Source organism: Aquila chrysaetos, chromosome 3, assembly GCF_900496995.4.
Source record: "Aquila chrysaetos chrysaetos chromosome 3, bAquChr1.4, whole genome shotgun sequence".
Taxonomy (NCBI): domain Eukaryota; kingdom Metazoa; phylum Chordata; class Aves; order Accipitriformes; family Accipitridae; genus Aquila; species Aquila chrysaetos.
The window spans coordinates 4,721,145-4,743,591 of NC_044006.1; the positions used below are offsets into that span (position 1 = coordinate 4,721,145).

The 22,447-nt window shown below is 42.7% G+C and overlaps 1 protein-coding gene across 1 annotated transcript in view; it reads right to left on the bottom strand.

The window, feature by feature from the left end:
- CDH4 (cadherin 4) overlaps nt 1–20,710 on the bottom strand; it is a 476,335-nt gene extending 455,625 nt beyond the window's left edge. The window contains 2 exon segments of the mRNA XM_030009468.2: nt 18,157–18,268; nt 20,528–20,710. Coding sequence (XP_029865328.1) covers nt 18,157–18,268; nt 20,528–20,587 — 172 coding nt within the window. The 5' untranslated portion in view covers nt 20,588–20,710.
- Between the last annotated feature and the right edge of the window lie 1,737 nt (nt 20,711–22,447).

Below are 22,447 nucleotides of genomic sequence, written 5' to 3' on the forward strand. Positions count from 1 at the left end.
GAGTCAATATGGCATTCTACTGAAGAGAAAAGACCCACATCATTAAAATCTTAAGTAAGCCTTCATTAAATAAAATACATTAAATTAGCTCCTTCAAAAGAATTTAATTAGTCAACACATGCAGGTTAAACTCACAATCTGCCATTATGGTTTTTTTAAGCCATTCATTTTCTTAAAGCTTTGTTGTAAGAAGGATTTTTTTTTTTTTTGTATTGTTATTATTTTTATAATATGGTTACAAACCATGGTTCCTTTATGGAAAGGACAAAGTATCCCTTGCGAACAGCAAGACACATTTTCGTTGCTCCTGTATATAGAGCGCTGCCTTGTTAAGGCAATTTCAATCATTTTACACATCTTCATTAAGTCAGAGATACGGTTCAGCTTTTCACAGAGAGAAAACTCAACAGCTGCAGAGAAAAGGAGGGACAACAGATTCTTAAACAGAAAAGAGGAATTACCAGTTATCTAGCTTGAAATGAAACCTCTGGGAAGCCCCATCTGCAGTCTCAGTCATTACAAATCACAATAATTATGTGAGCTCTCAGCCCATATATAAAATTTCAATACCTATGAAGAGCTGCAATACTGCAATGTCCACAACACAAAAACATCGCCAGCTCATTTTGCAAAGCTTCAGGCTACTTGTAACACCGAGAGAAGATGAATCAATAAAATGTTATCAGTAAAACAGTTTGATTCCTGCACAGTTAAGCGCATGGCCACTTCTATATTTCAATCCCCTCAGGTCAATATAATTTTACACAGTTACCCAATTCTCAGCCGTGAAATGATACTGGTGGATGTTTCAGATATTCTAAAGCACTTATTTCTACATGGGGGATTAAAAAAAAAAAAAAAAAAAAAAAAAAAAATCTCTTGTTTCCTATCTGGTTCAAAAACTTGGATCTTTAGCACAGTCTTAAATGCTGGCAGCTTTTTACCCCAGCTCCAGAAAATTAAGTTACTCTGAACAGTTCACTCGGCCAAATCCTACGTGTCCTATTCAACCAGCACTTAAAGAGGAGTTTGGGAAGAAAAACAAGTCAAATCTGCATTTGGCCTTTCATTTAAAGTCAATCTGAGACATGAAATAAGATGTAATTTCTGCCTACTCAAGAAAATCAGCCCGTTTAAGCAAATTGAACTATTCACCAATAAATTCTGCTAGGTTACTCACCACAAGGACTGAAGAAACTGTAAATGCTACTGACAAAGACTAACTGCATAGTTAATACAACATTTTGCCCCGTATCCAGGTAATTCTTCATGCATACTCTGATTTCCAGCTTCCCACCTGGGTATGCAATAAAATAATGCCTCAGGTTAATCACATACCTCCAGAGAGCGGCATTTTTTGCATAAATAAGAGCAACAAGTATACCTCCAAACCTGAGGAAGTAATAATTGTCATCTCTAACAAACTACAGTGCTCCAGAGACAGGGAACATTCACCAGGAAGCTCTTTTTAGACACAAGTCCACTTTCTTTGATTTAATTTGACAACCTCCTAATGAAATAATACAAACCTATTACTGGACCAGTCATGAGCACCGTGAAGTCAAAGGCAACTGACTTCAGCAAGACAGGACGGTAGTCCCACAAAGGCAAAAATACCTTTTTTTTTTTTTTTTTTCCTCATTTCACTACCAATTGCATCTCATTCATTTCCTTAACTCCTGCACTACAGACAACAGACGAAGAAATATCAGTCCAGTCAAAGGCAAAAAGTACTTTTTGGTTTTTTTATTGTAATACAAGACTGTTTATTCCCCTATTCAGTTCTTAGAAAAAGTAACCAACATTTTAATAACTAGAATGTCCATAAAGCACCATCTAGTCTCCTGCTGTAGCTCTTTTAAAAGGTTTAGCTTCCTTAAATACTTAAAGGATATTGGAAATATCTGAGGGGCAAAGCCCCTCGGTATATATGATGCAATTCCCTTGCCACATTCAGGAAATTACATTAACGTACTTCCAGCACTAAATTTTACCAGTTTAAAAATCAGCAGAAAAGGCCTAATCACTAAGAAATAAAACGCACAAATTTATGAAAAGACAAAGCTGCACTAACCCATTAATTTTTATATTTTGTTATATCACGAAAACTGTTCTCATAACTTTCTTCTGAACAAGTTTCATAATTGCAAATTCTCAGACAGTAAAACTTAAGTGATCTCTGTACTCTGCTTTCCTCCTAAATAATGAACCAAACCATCACGGATACACACAGGAGGAAGAAGCCTGTCTATTTTACTAGAAGACTGAGCTCATGAAAATCCAACTGCATCAATCCTTCTTTTATTATTCTTTCAAACTTCCCAAATCAAATAACTTTCTTGAGCTTAGCTAGAGCCTTCTGAATAGAAATTCCACTGGGGAAAGAAGTTTTACATTAACAGCACAGTACATTCAGAAATCAATAGATAAACCCTTTGCTCGGCAGCACTACCCGATACCATGAGACTGAGCAAGGTCTCAGAAAATAGAACAAACCGCTCAGAAACAACTTTCCTAATCTGCCCACTTTTCTTTTGGCATTGAAACCAGCAACATGAACTTCACCTCTGTATCACACAGTTATTATTTCAAAAATGTTCTGATTCAATAATACTTTTTAATCGTAAAAAGATGTCCATCTTTGTATTAAAACCAGGAGGTTTTGTTTGGTGGTGCTTTTTTTTTTTTTTTTTTTTAAACTACAAAGATAAAGCTGAAAAGCAATAAGGCGACTCAAAGATAACCACACATATGGGTTGCCCATCCTTCTGATATAATGCAAGCCCCTTAAAGTGAGAAAACAATGTGATTAGACACTTGGGCGAGGGAAGAGAGATAGAGTGAAGCTTCTAAACTTCTTATGAAAATTCTTTAAGCCTCGTCTCAACTTCACTGGAACACCTGGCTTAGACAGGATCGGCTTAGACTGTTCTCTATGCTGGAAGCAGGATGGCTTTTACTTTTTGATCTGTTTAACCTTTTCTCCCCTCATTAACAGTGTTGCTTTCTCCATTCACCAGAATCCTTTTTGGATAGATGATGAACATTGGAGGGGAGAGGGTAAATCAGAGCAACATCCATACTTGGCCAAAGAAAGCCAGACCAATTTTGCTATGAGCTGCAACTGCGATGCCCAACTGGAGAGCATAGTAGAGCTGGCTACGCTTTTTAAATACACAAAGCCAGTCGTTGTCAGTGAACAGAAAATATGCGTTTGCCTCTACCCATGTGCCTATTATAGTAGTCGCAGACATCCCACTTCTCAGATCTGGAGGATGTGAACAAAACACAGCTCACCACGAAGTGCATCCCACTGCTTCACCCCCTTGGTTCAATTCCAAACCCGCTCAGAATTGACAAGAACTGTCCATATACTGAGACACAAAAGGAAATGGATTTCCCAAAATTTTGGTAAGCCACTTGAATAGCTCTAATGGCACGACCCCCCAAACTCTGGCAGGACGGACGCCTCACTGGTGCTACTGTTGTGTTATATTCATTAAAAACTTACATTATTTATTATCCTGTAATTCTGTAAGGCAAATCGAAAGAAACGTTGCCATGACAAACACACAGTGGAGTTTTCATACTAACCTGATCCCCATGATATCCCCTCCTTTAATTAACAGAACCCCATTTTATTATATCTCAACTAGACAATCAAAATATTTTCAGTACGGCTAGTGTTAGCCTTATAAAGGGGCAGATCGCCAAATCTAAAAACCCTTTGCAGTAAAGCAGAAGAGCTTTACGCACAGCCAGACCTCTCAGATGCCATGGGCTAGGATACCATGTTATAAGGCTGTAAAACTATGGCCTGTGGCTCCAGTCCAGCCTGCAGAGTAATTTAATCTAGCTCACAAAGAAATCAGGAAAATGGCCTCTGCTGTGCTGAATCAGCAGTGCTGGAAGCCGTGCCACCCTCTATCAGCTAGTAAGAGAGCGCTTTGTCTGCTGTGCCAACTCTGTGTAGAGCAACTATTGGGCAAAAGAAAAGACCAGCAGGAATATTATGTGCCAGATTTTCAGTAGATGTAAGTCAGAATAGTTCCAATGACTTTAGGAGTTGCACTGATTTACATCATTTCAGGATTATAAGGATTTACATCCACTGGAAGTTTCACTTCTCTTTTTTTGTCTTTTAATTAAAAGAATGGTGTAGACTTGGCAGCAGTACGAGTCTTCAACACACTAAGATTAGGGAAGGATCTTGAAAAAGTTTTGTAAAGCTCAGGGAAAGGCAATAAACCATTTTTAGTTTAAAAAGATACAGTGGCTAAATTAAAATTTACAAGATGTATATACATCTGATCCATACATGAGCAATATACATAAGTATATACATTCACTCTTTACGCTGGAGCTCCCTAAATATAACAATGGCAAAAGAACAGCAATAAACAAAAACTTTGTTCATTCAATCTGGTTATATATCATGAAAAACTATCAGCACAGATGTTATCCCTATTTATGAGTCATGACTAGGACCAAAACAAATGCCATGTATTACTTCATTTTATTTTTTTCTCTTAAGTGCCAAAAAAATGACTGCCATTGGGATTAGGTTAAAAAAAAAAAAAAAAACCACACAACTGGAAAAAATAGAGGGTACTGCTCATCAGGAAGCTAGCCAACGGGGGCAAAGTTTGGTTTGCTCTCTTTTCCAAAGAAACTTGTAACTACTACACCATGTCTCAGTGACCTCAGAGCAGTTTCTGTTGCTTATCTGCTCACCTCTCAAAGAAAGACCCGTAATAAAATAAAAAAAGCTCTTTGCCCAAGACAGAGTGTGCCTAATACCACCCTCGGAAATGTGCACATATCTCATTTGTTTCCCACACGTGACCATCATGGGGAAGGAACAGAAGGAACGTGAGAATCATTCTCGTTCTTGAGATCCTTAAATGGGCAACAGATTTATGTTTTCAGACTGAAAGTGAGCAGAAGCTGTAGGCATGGCCATGTGAAAAACTACATGTAGTTGCTCTTCATGTTATTTCTGTGGCACAGTGACCCACTCCCAAGCCAGCTGAGCCTTCAGAAACACCTAGAATTAGGCTTATAAATAAACAGGACACTAGTGCAATTTGGTCGGCGTGTTACACAAGAACTTAAAAATAAACTGTTTCAAAAGCCACCTAAAGAAAGAAACGCTTAAGCCAAAATGCCTCTATATTCAAGAAATGTAGTCTTACTCCATCATATCTTTTTCAGTAGTCACCTCTGAACAGGTCAGTGTTAAATCTCCTGCTTCCAATGAGTCCGATTTAGAAGTGTTCTTCAAAGGCTTCTGCAATTTTAGGAGTATTAAATTTTATACCTCCTAAGCTATTTATTAGCTGGGGAAGTACTTAATTGACATTCATCGGATATTAACTTTTTTTGAGGATGTGTTACTGATTTGGTATATAACCTTGAGCTTTTTTCCTTTTTTTGTTTTTCTCCTTTTTTCTTTTTCAGGACAGCTCTCCTAAGAACAGTAGGTTTCTCGGTGTGTGGATTCCCTACAAATTTCTCTTGGAGGTGCAGACAGATACATTGCAACAAGAGACTGTTCACAAGGGACCCCAATGCAGATGAAAGGTTGAAAAAAATCACTTAGACTGTTAATAAACTGTTGCAAAAATTTTGTCTTCTCTTTAGCTCTCCATAATACGCACCACTTCTGGAGTGGTCCAGACCCGACACGAACCATGGCCCAGCGGTTTTGTGGCGTACCCAAGCCTCCAGGCAGTCAGCATTCCACATCCCTTCTTCCAACCCACCCCTGTTTTAATTTTCTGTTTATTTTTTTTCCCTGAAGCAGCCCCACTCCACAGATGTTAAACTCTCCCTCTTACCATTGCATTGCCAAAGGACACTACTGCTGCATTAACAGAACTTTGCTTCATCATCATGTCTTCCCAGGCAATGAAACTTGCTGTATTATTATAAAGGTAAAACCAGCTGTGCCACTATTGCTCAGTTCTGCTGCTATGTAACAGGATACAGCCAACGTTATGCCTCAATTCACAGTAGAAAGAGAAAATAAAACTTTGTTTTATTGAAAATACTAGGAAAATTCACTGCAGTAAAATGCATCGTCTGCACTGAGCTTTGCCAAAACACCTCAGTTAATTCACCGCTCACAGAAATTCCCGCAAAGCCTCATGCAATGGGTATTCAGTGATCAGTATGGGATTAAACCTCTATTTTATGTGTAACACAAACCCAACTTTTCTAACTACTGCCCCACACAACCGTTCTACATGGGTTTCTTCTAGTCAGGAGGTATCAAAACCATCTGGTATGATTAGAGTAGCTTGCTTGTTATCAGGTATAGCTACCACCCTTTTAACTTTCAATTTCTCTTATGCCTCAAACTCCAGGCAAACAACAAAAAAAATCTCTTACAGTAAACTTTGCACAGAGATAATCAATCTACTATTCAGTTATTTGAACAAGCATCTAGACTTCAGCGATCTACAGATCATTAAACTTCTCCTGATGAGGGTCTCTTCTTGTAGTTTGAACACAGTATAGGGAAATCTTTGCATGCAATCCAAACATTTTTGATAGTTGCCATCCTTGGAAGATTTCATCACACCAAATCCTGCCACGACCTATAGTTTCTCCTTTCTCCAAGCAACCATACACATATTTTTCTTCATCCTCGACCTGCCCCGCCTCTCCACAGGAAGAGAAAAACCCAAACAACATGAAAAGATTTTTTTTTTATGCCATTTACCCACATTTATCCTCTACAGAGGGTCAAAAGGCAAAAGAGGGCATTGAAAAATGTTCAGAAGCCCATGAAAATATAAATAAAGTATAATTCACCCAAGTAATTCAGGCACAAAATAAAAATATTTAAAGCTTCTGGACACGAGCAAAACAGTTGCCTTTCATGTGTAATTGTGTAAACCTTCTGTTTTCAAGGGAGCTAAGCAACCAGCCAGCAATAATTAGGCTCCTGAAAGACAAGTAGCAAGGCATACAGGACCTGAAACGATGACTTTTTCCGATTCCCCAGGGAAGCGTTTTCACCGGGGGGAAAATACTCTATAAATAATTCTCCATCTGGAAATCCACTAGCCCTACTCCCTTTCCCCCCCTGAAGTGAGATGCTCCAGAATCAGATCTTATCAGCAGAGGGAGTCTCTTCCTCTAACACAGAGATCAGCATGCATCTGGCTTTCTGCAGCTACCAAAAACACACAGGCATGACGGGCAAAATTAAACAGACACACTAAACAGTAAAATATTTAAGTGTGGGCTGGACCTTCTAATAAGCTTTATGAATAATACAGATATGATAAAAACAGGCAGAGCAATACCTAACTGTTCTGCGTAGAGCAAACACCTTGCCCTCAACACATTACAAGATTAGACAGATCACAGGATGGGAAATGGGACACAGCAAAGGTCAAAATCCATCAGTACAGTGAAAACACAGACTATACCAAAGAGTCCATCCATAATCCACATACAGGTACAACACTCCCATTTACTACTTTACCTTTAATTTAATCCTGTTCTTTCAGCTCGTGTTGGGATTAGTAACAGCTCCTTCAACAAAAATGTCCTCTACTGAGCAGACCTCACGAGAGCCTTGAGGGAGGCCAGCCTGAAAACCATGTCCTGTAGCCTGGAAACAGACCTCTGGTGCTGGCCAGCAGTTCAGTTGGGGCGTTTAAGAAACCCTACAAATTGTGTCCAATACTGGCACAGAGAATTAAAGCAGTCCTTCCCCTCCAACAGCATTTTATTTAACTTGCATGAACCCATCCTAGGCTTTTAATCTTTTAATCTGTTTCTAGATGGTGAAAATTCAAAGGTCCCAATGTTTGTAACTCTCATAAAAGCCAGGAAAAGTACTCACAAATGGAGACATTTGGATTTGTGTTCCTACAGATCCCAGATATACCATGTTAAGACATAAAAGACTCGGACTACAAGCCACTATTTAAATTTTAGTTATTTCAATACCTTTACCCAGAGCATAAGTTTTCATGGTTCATGGTCAAAGCAGAAGGCTGTATCACATGGGCTCTGCGACAGTCTGTTCTGAACTGGTTTTGTTCAATGCTTTTATTAACAGAACAGATAAAGGAATGCAGCATATGTTTGTTACATCTGCAAACGATACGAAAGCAGGATGCAACTGCAACTCTGTTGGAGGTCAAGATTAGAATTCAAAACAATCCTAACATGTCAGATCAGACCAATAAAAAAAAAAGATGTAATTCAATAGAAGAGGAGCAAGGTAACCCAATTCAGCAGGATTAATCAACTACACATACAGAAAATGACTGGGTAGGTAGCAGTTCTTCAGAAAACGATGTGGGAGGTTATACTGGATCACAAGCTGAACATGAGTCAACAGTATCATACTGTTAAGGAAAAAAAGCAATCATCATATTAGATAAATCAACTGGAGTATTGCCTGCAAAACAGGCAAAGTAATCCTCCTTGTCTGTTCAGCACTGCCAGACTTGGCTGGCATAGTCAGATCAACTTGGGGCATCAAGCTAGTACCAAAGATAAGGGCTCGGAGAAGGGAGCCCAGGCATGCACATGAAAGGGAACAAATGAGTGGTTCAGCCTACAGAGGCAGAAAAAAAATATTTTCAAGTGTGTGGGGGGAAAACAAAAAAAACAACAACAACAAAACCAACAACTGTTCTCTATGACGAACAAGACAAATAGCAACAGGTTTAAATTGCGTCAAGAGAGCTTCAGCTTAAACATGAAGAAAGGAAAGGGAAGCAATATAATATATTGACTGTGGTCCCTATGACTGGATCTTCACAACCACACAAGGGACAAACCTATTACAAAGCAGCTGCTCGTGCCTTGAGGAAGGAGCGTGCATTAGACATCCTCTTGAGTTCCTCCAGCCCTATTTTTCTATGAGCCCGTGAAAGACCAACAAACAGATTGTAACAAGCAGGTCCAAGTAATATCACAAACAGCTCTCAGTGAAATCAGTGAGACTTCTCGGAAAAAAATTGTATGGCCAGAAGCACCTACAGGGCAGTTATCAAATACCCAGGGTTGATTTATACAGAGTTATCTATTAGTTACCACTGACTATATCAGGAACAAACAGGTTATTAAATTTTACGCTTTAAACTAGACCCAATTTGCACTTCTTCAAGTGCAACCATTTCTTTATTTTCTAACATCTTCACAAGCTCGTTCTGCGATGCTTTTACTTCATATACCAATAATCCCAATATGCTTTTCTCGCTACATGATGAAGTAACAAATGTTTGTTTCACTGACCTCCCTTTATGATTCTCTAGACACGAACCGACAGAGCGAACTGACACATAGCTTTGTATGGAACGATTTTTGTAATCTTGACTATTTATCTTTGGATAATTGCTACATTCATAATTATTTTAAAGACAATTTTGTTTAATAAGGATTGGAATTGTTACTAGACAAACTCAGTATAACAAAATTCTAGACTAAAAGTAATTTTTGTGACTAACCTATGAACTGCTACAAAATTGTGATTTATAACAGGCATAGTAATAGCCTTAATGATTGCAGTGCTTCCGGCTGTCAATGAAACACGCAGATTGGCTCATTTCAAAGCAGAAAGGGCTTTTTTTTTTTTTTCCCCTCCTTCATGGGTGGCCCATACATATCTTCAGGGTCCTTGGAGGAGCTTCCAACATTCCCACTGTGCGTTCCACATAGTGGCTGCTATTACCATGCTAATGTTAATAGGCTGTAGCTTATGTGACCCCTCCAAGCAGCAGCTATTGCACAGCGTAACTAGCAGAGTGCTGAATTACTGCCACTGGCTCTCTATTACAAAATGCTGGCAAGTGGTGAGGAACAGTGGCAGGAAAGTAGCGAGGGCAAAGCAAAAAATAATTAAAATTTTGTATTGGAAGGGAGCAGAAAGCAGGAGTCTAAACAGGCTGGCAAAGAGAGAGGCTGGAGCCTGGGGTCATGAGGCACGGGGCAGCAAGAGCGGCTGAAAGTCGCTGTTTCCAATGACAGTGCAGCCCATATGCCAGAGCATTTGCCACTTCTCTCTCCCTCTGTGCAACTGCAATGCAAAATTAATAAATAAATTAGGGACAATGAATATAAGCAAGAAAAATCATAAAGCCAGCGGCAAAAAGAAATCTTGTTCAACCCAACTATTTTTTGTATTGCAGAAAAGTCGCTTGGGAAAGATTCTGCTGAAAGAAGCGAAGCAGCCAGTACTAATGACAAATATTTTGGGAAAACAGAAACTCCATATGTTCTCCTTTTATTCTACTAAAAATAAAGAGGAAACCAAGCGCTTTTTTGAATTTAAGTGTAACGTTTCCTTACGCCAGGAGACAAAACTATGCCAAAGTTAAGTCTGGACATTAATGGAAGCCAACAGCAGAATGCTGGTCCCTGGTGTTTCAATTATTCTCTCTTTAGAGGTTATGCTTCCAAGGAGTTACAGAAACACAATTTCCCTGTAAGGATCATTTTTTGCAGGCTGTTGCAATGTTTTTATTTAAAGCTTTTTGATCTGTATTTGCAGAAAAGCTCCGTTCATCTCTCTGCCTTTTCATATATTCACCCATAAAGTGTTTCACAGGATCACAAGGCAGCGGAGGCTGGAAGGCAGCTCTGCAGAGCATCTCGACCAAGACCCTGCTCAGCACAGGGTCAGCCAGAGCAGGCTCCAGGACTGTGTCCAGTTGGGTTCCGAGTATCTCCAAGGACAGAGACTCCACAACACCTCTGAGCAACCTCTTCCAGCATCTGACAACCCTCGCGCTGAAAAGTTGCTTCCCACATTTCAGTGGAACGTCCTGCATTTCGGTTTGTGCCCATCTCCTTTTGCCGTTTCTCTGTGCACCACTGAGCAGAGCCTGCCTCCATCGTCTCTACGTCCTCCCGTGAGGTATTTATACACGATGATAAAGTCTCCCCCTGAGACTTCTCTTCTCCAGGCTAAATAATCCCAGCTCTCTCAGCCTTTCCTTTCGGAAATACTAATAAATAAATATTTAAACAAAATATCAAAACCAATATATCACAGCATACCCAGCAGTAAGAAAACCCTCCGATGGCACGGCTGGCCAAGGACACTACTGAGCTTTACCCGAAAAAACAACATTGGGGCGGGGGGCATCATTTAAGCACCAAAAGGAAAATAGAACGTGAAGCAAAAATGCTCTTCAAAACCTTTGGCTAGTGCACAAAAGGTTTACATACACAAAAATGGATACAGGTCAAGTCCATCAAGCCAGCATAAATTCCTATGGCAGTGCTCAAGATGAGACTCATGGAGAAAGGGGTCTCTAGTCACTGGCACAGGTTCATCTCAAAACCCTCGTCAAACCATTCGAAACTGGAGTTCCCAGACGCAAGTATTGGTCTTTATTTTTCAAACACCACTTTCTGGTCTTAGTTCTTACTATTTCCATTTGCCTAAAAATAAAAAAGTAGGTTTCATACAGGAACGGCACTAATTCTGAATATACCAGTAACCTCAAATCAAACAGAAACTCCCTTCTTTCCCTGTTACTCAAAATCATTCTATTATACAAAAAAATATTAAGAAGCAGATTTCCAATGAAATCCTATCCTCTGTAGTTTTAATCTCTTCCTGCCCTTCAAATAAGACTTTTAAGTATTATCTATATTACTAAAATACTCTATGAGCTATGCACATGGCCCATGCTACTGTCAAACTAAGTACTTCACCAGCTTTAGTTTGCAATGAAATAAGCCATGTCTAGAAAAACATTATACTCATTTCCAGGGTAGAAATTAAGGCAGGAGGAGGCTTGCACATAAATATCAATGAAATTAGGCAATGAGAACTGGCATTAGGTCAATGAAAATTAAGCAAGAAAATATTTCACTGCTAGAATAAGTAAGTTTCATTTACCACATGCAAAAAAACAGAATTTCCAGAATGCTTTCAGTATCTGCTCTGTGAGATCAGAGCTCATGAGTTCTGTCAGCAACAGTCAGTTTCTGAACAAAGAAGTGACTTTAAAATTAATATTTTCTACCATTAAAAGGCCTAACATTATCAATTTGGAGTTCAAAACAACAGGTACTTCACAATAAACAAATAGATACTGTTCCAGACATGGTTTATTTCCAAGAAGCCTACGCATAAATAAAGAAATGAATAAATTATTAAACAGAAATTGTTGTTTCATTTTCTTTCTTAATATCTATTTGTTTAGAGTGCCTAATTTGAAGCAGCGCAATTCTTTTAACACACAAACTCCTGAAAAAAGAGAAAAGCTTCAAGTCTGTTGTTGGAGAAGCAGATTTATTCAGATAAAAATCAGTTAGCTCCCCAGCATACAGCAAAAAGTAATTTTACTTGGGTTTAAGGAATTTGGTTCAAAGCTCTGATCTAGAAAGCAATATATACAGTTATTAAACAGTGTAAGGGGATTAACTCTACCGAGTGTTATTGACTACTCCGGTCTCATTAACTGCAATTTTATTTAGATAAAAATGTCATCTTAAACATCATTTTTGTGTCAGAAGTTAGATCTGAAGAATAACATTAAAAATAAATACGCATCAGCAGTTCCCCAATCTGCAGCAGCTCTTTCTGGGGTGTCCCCTGGAACTCACGATTGAAATTATGGTTTTGATTTGCAACATGCCCATCAAGAGGAACCGCTTTTAAAAGAAGTTGTCCTGTGGAATGGGAGAAGTGTTTTCTGAGAGGCAGCTTCATCGGAGCATGTACAAGCTTAACATAGAAAGCTGATGTCTGTCTGCCTCTTTCTCCTCCAAGAAAGGAATGAAGAAAGGTTAGGGAAAGAGTTCTGGGTTCCCAGTGGACTTTCGCCTACTTTCAGATTTTATTAGGGAACTGCGAAGCTAATTACATCTATGGTAACTTCAGTAACTGCTTTTCATGCAGAGTCACAGACCAGAAAATAATGAAAGCATGAATGAAAAGTCCCTCTGTCTTTAAAACTCAGAGCAGCTCAAAGGCAGCACTGGATGTTTCAGCAGGCTGCAGCAGACCTTCCGTACTGCCACGAGGACTGAGCAACCCCCAAGAGGTGCTCAAAAACCCCACCAAACACCAGAACAAATCCCAACATTCCTCATGGTCCTTGCTTCCAAAAAAACACCCGTACGACACACCAAAGGGCACTCGGAAGACGGAGGCACGACGGGGTGCGCAGGCGGGATGCCTTCGGGATGGAGCATCCTCCCAAGCACAGAGGCAGACCTTGACCTGCAGAAGCCTTTGGGAACCAAGCTCCTACCAAAATTAACAGCAGCTGGGTACCTACGTGTTTTTTGGACTCTAGACCCATGAAAAGCGAGAAGCCAGATGTATAGACAGGCAGAATGTCCCCATTAGCCAATTCACGTATTGGGGCCACACAACACTGCAGATACAGGCTCGCTTGCTAGGCTACTGTTTGTTACCCCGGGGGCATGCTCCGTCCCTCTGGGCACTTAGCAAAGCTATTACTACTCCTCCTGAAAGATTCGTCTCATGCTTTCACAGGGGCCAAATTTCACGTATGCAGTAGTATTTTGGGGCTGTACGATTATTTTCAAGTAGAGCTGTTAGTACATTTCACTAACACACTCCACGTTCAGTTTCCTGCATTACCTTAACCACAGGAATACAGTCCATTTACCTCCAAAAGGAGGTACAGTATATTCCCTACAGTTACTACGACATGAATTACTAGTAACCAGACTCAAACATAGTTTGCAAAGGCTTTTTCAGGTTCGCCCTCCCCCCCCACCGCTCCCCCTTTTTCTTTAATTTAATGTTTGCTTCTACACCATCCATGAAGATTTGGAGTGTTTGGGGGTTTTGGTCTACCTCTATACTTTCTAAACAGCATTCGCAGCCTTCTTAAGTTTTACTATTGGAGGTGATGAGGGCTGAATAGGATGGCAGTTTTGAAACTTCGGTGAGGAGAACAAAAAGCTTTGACCATGAAGAACAACATCCCACCTCTAAAAAACTTAGGAGAGATGGCCTCCATACTGAATTCTTATGAAAAACCAGGTATTTCAGTAAAGTTTTTATGCATTTTATTTATTTGTTTTTAACCAAAAATAACGCTAGTAAAACTCCTAGTATGGAAGCAATTACATTTTTATACATTTGCATGAAACTTGGCTACCTCTGGTTTCATACACTTGCTTAAAGCAGAACATGCTGGCAGTTTATTCATCTTCCCGTATGAAAATAAACTGTGCTTCCACGCACTTCTACCCAAACGTAACTGCCTACACAAGTGAAGTTATCCTGCTACATCAGTATAGACACTATTTAGGATGGGCAACAGAAACATGAATCACTGCAGATGAAGAAACGCACAGAAAAACAAAAAAGGGGCTGTACATCTCAACTGCTAATGTTGTCTCCTGAATGTAGGGACAGCTATGAGTTATGTTGTTCAGCTGTATTTTTGAGCGGTGACCTGCTATAACTGTGATGGTACTAGGCTGGAAAAATAATGCATTTAACACTGTGATGTCATTCCGCCCACTACCAGTTGCCACGGTCTCACAGCATGCCAATAAAACTTGAATTTCTAATTTAGAAAAATGTGTTGGGTTTTTTTTAATTACAATCTTCAAAAATTTTACAAAAATGGAAAAGAGCATAAACCCAATATCAAGAGTATCAGCCCCCCTTAGATCATATTGCATATCACTTTTAGCATCCTACTCCTTATTTCTCTGCTTCCCCAAGAGGCCGCTAGTTATCATCATTCCCATACACCTGAGTTAATACCCAGGGATCAGACCCCCTGAGTCAGTCCTGAACTGCCTTCAGCACAATACCCTATGTCATTGCTCTCCACCCCTCAGGACCAATGATCTCACCATTTTAAGTTAACGTTAATAATTAACAAAGAAAAAGATACCCATGCCTTAATTGTCCTCTGCCATACTGCAGGCTTTGAGATTTTTCCTTAGGCTAAGGAAGAAAATAGTTAACGATCCTATTTTCAACATTGTCATGCATCAGTGATCAAGACTAAGTTTATTATCCTGCAAACAAAAACAAAGACCAAAAAATGTAACAGATTACACCCCAGTAACTTTTATTAAGAGATGCAAGGACGGCATTTCTAAGGGAGGCACTGGCTCCACAAATCAACTCAGCTAACACCCCATCACCAGGCTACAGTGTTGGCAGTGATGTGTAGTATGTGGTATTTGTGGCACTACTGGGGAAAACTATTTTAAGTCTAATTAACATGAAATTTTTAGAATACAGATGCTTTTCATTTATACATAAAACAAAATGCCGTGACATTTCTCCCATCCATTTATCATAAACAAGTTAATTACTGTGTAACAAATAGCTCCTGCTAGAATCTGTATGTTTTGAGGATGTTAGATAGCTGACTCAGGCAAATAAGATGAACCACAAAGTAGTAGTTAATAGCTTATGGCATACTTATAATAAAACAATGACTCTGTAAAAGCTCTTGTTGTCAAATTAAGGCTAAGCTATTTCCATTGGAATAAGTCAATTATAAGCAGTCATTATCTGTTTAACTTGATTCAAACCTAGAATACTATAAGCACTTTCATTTGGATACATTCATAACGCTGCATACATTTGAGAGCTGGATATTACAAAGCTTAAAAGGGAAATGCTGGGTTTATTGCCACACAGCTTATCCCCAAACCACGTAACATCTCAACTTCCCAATGCCAGCTGAAGTTCACCACTATGCTGAGCTCTACGTACGACCTGATTTCTGACGAACGACCCTTTAGGCAGTATAAACCGTCCCAGGACTCCTGACATCTCCTTCCTAAGGACAAAGGGAGGATTACACAGCATAAAGACTTCATGTTTGCTCACTGGAATCCCCTGAGAGCCATCTGAACTACATATGTGCTTTCCCCCCCCCAACGCCATGAAAGCACTGCCAGGTGAATTCCTACCTACTTTTTTTTTCAGGCAAACACTCCCATTTGGCCTGAAGATGAATTACTGAATGCTGATGAATAAGATGGTGGTAGCTGGCAGCAAAGCTTTGCGTGGTAAGATGGTGTGAAACAGTACATATGTCAATCTATCAAACATGATAATGTAAGCAATCTGAACCCATTTTTGGTCTGAACTATTGTACAATACTTCACCCAGATGGAAGAAAGAGATAAACATTTTATGCTTCAGACATATCAAGTGTTAGGAAGTAAAATTAAACCTAAACTGGAAAACTACCAATTTTACATGCTAGAGTATATATAAAGAACAACACAAGCATGCAGAAGAATTTTATGCCCCCAGATTTTCTCCCCCATTATTGTACAAATTAATTACATATATTTGTCTCCTATGATGAACCGCAGCATGTATTTGACTGTAGATCAAAAGGTGTAAAGACAATAGTTTACTTATTAGCAAACGCAGCATTTGCACTTTTTTCCTTCTCCTTCAGTTGGCAAAATGCTTACAAATCGCGTAGCTCATGACAGTGTTATCAGGACATAAATCTTACAAGTGGTGCATGCATACATAATAACCCGAGGGCCAGTTCAGCCCTAAATCAGAGGCAGGTCTGCTATGACTAATGTAAAACTACAATTGGCCCCTAAAGGATAAAATTAAATAGAAATATATGTTCATTCAAATCAACTTGACAGCCTATCTAAATATAATTTCTTATTTAAAAATTATCAGTTAAAACTGGAATGACAGCCACTATGTTGTCTTCAAAGTCATTGCTAGCTAACTCCTCTAAACAGACCTTCTGCTCCACCCCTATTGTCCACCTACATAAACACGCAGCACAATTTATCAAGCACTAAACTGCAAAAAATACTCCTCTGAGCAAACGTAAGAATGACACGGTTTTCTACAGTATGTGGCGGATGTTGTTTATCAAATAATTTCCAAAGCTAAAAAGCATGAAGTCTACCCGGTTTACAGACTGACCTGTAAAGCCTTACAGTGTATACATTTGGGAAAAATTGCTACTAAATATGTAAACAATTGGTACTTGGTCTCTTCATGTGTTGCTATATTCTTGGGCTTGTCTATGTCAAATCCCTATTTGGTTATCTTTCAAACTAAAAATAAACTCCCCAACGTCTACTAGTTGATGCCAGGCCAGTCAAGAGAATTCCTGAACAGCAAAACTAAGACAACTGGGCTCAGAAACAAAACTGATTGCCAACTCATGTAGAGAAAAAATGTCCAGTCCTGGATTCTGCTGAAGCCAGAAAGAATACTGACAACTCTCCCTTTCTTTCAAGAAAAATCAAAGTAACGGAGCAGGTGTTTGCTCTGGAGGAAGACAGAAATCCCAGCTTTCTGGCAGAGACACATGCATGTGAGTAAATGTACTCAGGAGAAACTAGCCAAGGGTTTATAAACCCTTGAGTAGAGCATCAAGTCCTGATGGGCTCCCCAACTTCCACAATATACTATGTTTTTAGAGCTGCTGTAACATCCACCAATGGTTAGTAATTTAACTCAAGAGGGGTGCTGGGGAGGGCGGGGCATGAGGATTTTGATCTTCAAAAATTCTCCTGGAGTAAAACGATGATTTTCTGCATCATGCAAATATAAAGTTTAATTATTTTTAACTTGAAAAGGGAGACAGATCAATACACAGGATAATCTATTGTTATTTGGATTACAAAAACGTCTTGGAGTTTACAATCACAAAAGTGGTTATAATCCTGCAATTACTATAAAGCTAATTGGTAGTTTCTTTTTGCCTGTGTTTTCATGTTGTCAGTGGGGCAGTAATGAAAATGAATGCCACATTTGTGAACAGAATGTCTGTAGGCTTGTTTACCACATTTCCAACAACAACGTCTGCTTTATCATGCATTTCAAAGCAGAGATAATTTAAGGATCTTTGCATTTCATACATAAAAATACTTTCTAAAATATCAAATGTAGAGTTCCTTCAGACAGGGTGGGAGTGGGAGACTTAAAAGTGAAGCGATGACCTCTCATACTATAGGCAAACAATCCACCTGAAGCAGACAGCACGCGGACTTTGAATCATTCATCTGTATTCAAAACTGCGCTCAGGTAAACCACTTAGTGTTTCATCCTCCTACAAACATAATTCTGCAGACAATTTCACCATCAAAACCAGCATCTTTAAGCCTCCTTTCACCTCCCGAAAATACAGTTATTGCAGAACCTATTAAGCTTTTTATTCCACTTACCTTTGAGTAACTTCTGCCCTTCCATGATGTTTTGGGAGACGAATGCTGTGTAGTCTTCTTCCGAAAAGCCAGGCTTGCATGTGGGTCTAACTGTAAGATCCCCATTGTGTGCCTGCAAAAACAAAACAAGGAAAACACACACCGTGACTTTTGTCATTTGGGAAAACGTTTTGCACCCAACGACTAGGTGTTTAGGCAGGGACAAACCTGAACAGTAAAGCAGTGTGCAAGCAGAAACCGCTTGTGCTAAAGTGCCTATCTGTTGGAGTGCATCCATACTGTAGCTGCAAAAAATAAAATGGGCCAGAAAATAGTTGCCTGACTACAATAGAGAGCATTGTTTGTAGGAAGTCTGGGATACTGGGCACTGTCAGAAGAGGGGAGGAAACAAAGAGCAGCAATTCATCAAGGCGAGCTGTGCTTGCACTGGAGCCACGCAAAGGCCTGATGCTGCAACATCCAAATCACTGAGTTTTGCTATTGAGAAACTGAGCAAGCCCCAGGACTGGAGGAGGAGAAACACCCCAGCTCGCAGCAGCCTCAGGAGCTCGGGACCAGCTAAAGTCCCCTTCCTTCCCCTTCGCCCCGCAGCAGCCTCCAAGGCTCTGCCTGCTGCTGCCTCTGTGACCCCCCAGGCTCCGCACTTCCCCCGGCAGTGGGGAGGGATGGAGGGGACGGAGGGGACGCCCAATCAAAAAATGTAACGATGCCACTGAATAGCACAGCCCCACACACAACCTGCCAGGATCCAGGGGGAAGCATCCAGCTAAACACTTAGCTGCTCTGCCGCAACTTTGGACTGCGCGGCAAGGAACCAGCCCCTGCCACAGGGACAGGTTAGTCCAGTCATGGTAGTCGAGGCTCCTTGGGATGGGGTACACATTCCCCAGCAAGGAAGGTCCCAGACCCCGACTCCAGCCAACTCACTGAAAGCACATAAGCCAGTGATTTATGCCTAACAAGTGCCAGGTGATTTATGCACCAACAAGTGCTGGTGGCAAGGGATTCCTAACGCTCCCGGACTGTCAGCAGGGCTAGCCGGAGCATCGCTTAGCAATGCAAGCTGCACCTCCAATGCCTCTAGTCCCAGCAGCGCAGGCTGATGCCAAGGGACCGGGAGAGTCACTGCCCCGAGAAACTGCAACTCCAGGCGCGCACCTGCCTCCCCGGGGAGAGAAGCATGGCTCCCCCGGGCTTCCCAAAACACTCCTGGACACGGACAATGCTGCATTACAGAGAGAGAGAGAGAGAGAGAAGGGAAGAGGAGCGAAGGGTCCTTTCAGATGAGCTTAGTAAGCGGAAAGCAAGCCAACGTACTCTGCTAAAAATCACGCTCGGGAGACGGATGCCAGCTACTGCATGGGAAGCGCAAGGAAGCAGCGGCTCTGTGGACTCTGACCATCGCTGGCAAGATGTTGCCATTAGGAAACATTTCAAAGAGTCTGACTGAAGATAATAGGCTTTGAATCTGAAATCACCCAATTATTATAACGGCACTCGCTAGATGAGAGCGCATCGGGGCTACTTCTGCACACCCACCGGCCTCCCGAGGGCTCGGACTCGGGACAGCTTCACAGATTCAACTTGGCACAGGGGGATTCAGGCAGAAAAATAAGCGGCTCTCGTTCCTGCAGCCAGTCCAACACGAAATACAGCAGCCGCCCCGCTCGCACTGTAACACTGCAGCCACGCGTTCAGGCATTTGTTGATGTTCTGCAGATATCCCTTAATTTGGGGGGGGGCGGTAAAGCCTAAAAAACCCAAACTTTTCAGACCACTAGCCCCCCAACACGGATCAGGCCCTACTCGGCGCCTTTACGCGCTCATAAAAATAAAAGTTCAAGGCACCGCCAGGCGCCGGCAAAGGAGGGAGGTCTGGCGCGGAGCGGGCAGCGCTGCGCGGCCGCGCTGGGGCGCGGAGGTTGCGCCGGGGCGCGCAGGGCTCCGCGGGCGGAGCGGTACCGCCGCCGGGACGCGCCGCTCCCCCCCCCCCCCCGAAGTTTATCTGGCGAGGCGCATCACGGAGGGCAAGTTTTGCCGGCACCGCTGAGGCGCTAGACTCAAAAGCGAAGGATCGCGCTGAAAAAATAATAATTAAAAGCAGGAATGAGGATTTAAAAAAAAAAAGGGGGGGGGGGGGCGGTGAAAGCGGCAGAGGAGCTGCGGGGGCGCCGCTCACGCACCCTCACCCACCCCGGCCACGAAGTTGCCGCGGCTGCCGTGCCCGCAGGCGGCGGGCGCGGAGCGGCAGCGGAACCTCCGCGGGGCGCGGAGACCGCGGCGGGGCGGGGAGGGTGGTTGTGTGTGGGGTGCGTGTGGTGAGGGGGGGAAGGGGGGGGGGGTGCTGCCCGCCCGGGTCGCCCCCACTTACCGCCGCCGAGCCCCAGACGGGAAAGAGGAGCACCAGCAGCACCCGCCAGCCGGTCCTCATCGCCCCGGCGGCGGCGCCCGCCGGTGAGCGGTGTCGGCTGGCCGCCCCGTGCCGCGCTGCGCAGTACCGGGGCCAGGGGGTCGCTGTCGCTGCCGCCCGGTTCCCCGCTCCCGCCGCCGCCGCCGCCGCTCCTCGGCGCCCGCTCTGGGCTGCAGGTGAAGCGCCCGCCGCCGCGCGCCGCCGCCAGGCCCCGCCCCCCCCCCCCCCCCCGCCACGGCCCCGCGGCGCGCGGGCACGCGCTGTCTTAAAGGGACAGAGCACCGCCCCGCCGCGGGGTAAAGGGGGGGGGGGGGGGGGCGGTTGGCGGAGTGGCCGCCTCCCTCGGCGCTTCCTCGGGGAGGAAGGCGGGCGGGCAGGTGAGGGGGCTCCGCGGCCGCGCAGGAGAAGCGCGGGAGGTGGAGCTCTCCTGTCCAGAGAACAAACTTACATGTCCAAAGTCAAAAAACCGACATATTCAGGGAAGGAAACAGCGTATCCAGGGGAGAGGTGTAGCCACTGAGGAAAAAAATAGTATATCCAGTGAGGAAAAAGTAGCATACCCAGGGGGAAACTAATATATCCAGCGGTAAGGTGTACCCAGCGGGGAAAAAACTAACATGTCCAAGTGAAAAACAAGCGTATCCGGTGAGGGAAGGCTAGCGCGTCCACAGGGCAGACTGATGTCCATGGGATGATGAGCGTATCCAGTGAGGGAAGCGTAGCCCAGGCTGCGAGGAAAAGGTTGCATGTGGCGGGAGAAGCATATCTACAGGAAAAATTGGTGTACCGGGGAGGAAAAAACTAGTATATCCCGAGAAGAAAAACTAGCCTGCCTGGAGAGAGGAAACACCGACACCTGAGGAAACCCCAGCCCCGCCATGACAGGGACCCGCTCCTTCGCCTCCAAAGGCCTTTGCTGGGTATCGCCGGGTTTGGGAGGGAAAGGCCCGGCGGGGCGGCCGGCGGGGCCGGGGGGTTTGCAGGGCTGTGGTGTTTGTGTCTGGGTGGGCTTTGGGCAGGCGGGGATGGGGGCGCGGGGCAATGACCCCCCCGGTTCAGGCTCTGCGCTCGCGTTAATCAAACCTTGGGGAGGAAGAGGGGAGGGCACCGCAGGTGTCTTCCCGAGAGGAGAACCATTTGGGTGAACGGCAGTCTCGGGATCGGGTAGAAGGATGGGTGGTTGCCTGAACTAGCTCTTAGCCGTATAGGTGAGCCAGTCTGAGCCTGGCCCTTCTTTTCGCAGAGGAAAATGGGCACGTCAGGCCTAGCCCACGTTCACGTCGGTAGCAGGTAAAGCTAACTCCACTAAACGAGACGTTTTCTGGCGTAAAAATAAAGGCAGATCAAAGCAGGACCAGAAAATGAAACTTAAGTCAGTTTTGTTTTCACAGAAAACTGAAAATGGAAAGCAGCAGTTTCGAGCGCTAAGTGTGGCTCCTGCTAGTTTCCTACAGCGTGACCCTGGCATCCAAATATCATCCTTTTCCTTTCTGAATGCAGCGCAACGCCACAAATAGGAGTTCTCAGGCAGGTATATTTTGTGCATATAAATCCAAGAACGATTTGCATAAATAGATGCATACTATCTGATGTACGTGCAAAATCAGACATCGCAGCTGAAAAATCTGGCCATTAAACTATTCTGTTAGATTCACATATTTCCAAAGGAATGAGACACATAAATCCACTGACTGCATCTTTTGCTATTGAGTAGATTTAATAGCATTGTGTTAACACCTAGAGATGTTAGCGAAGAACTGAGACCTCATTGTATTAAGCTCTGTAGTCACAAATAATGAAAAGATTGTTCCTGCCCCACCAATTTACAGTCTTAGTGGATTATGGGGTTTATTTTGTTTTTAAACAAGTATTTCTGAGTTT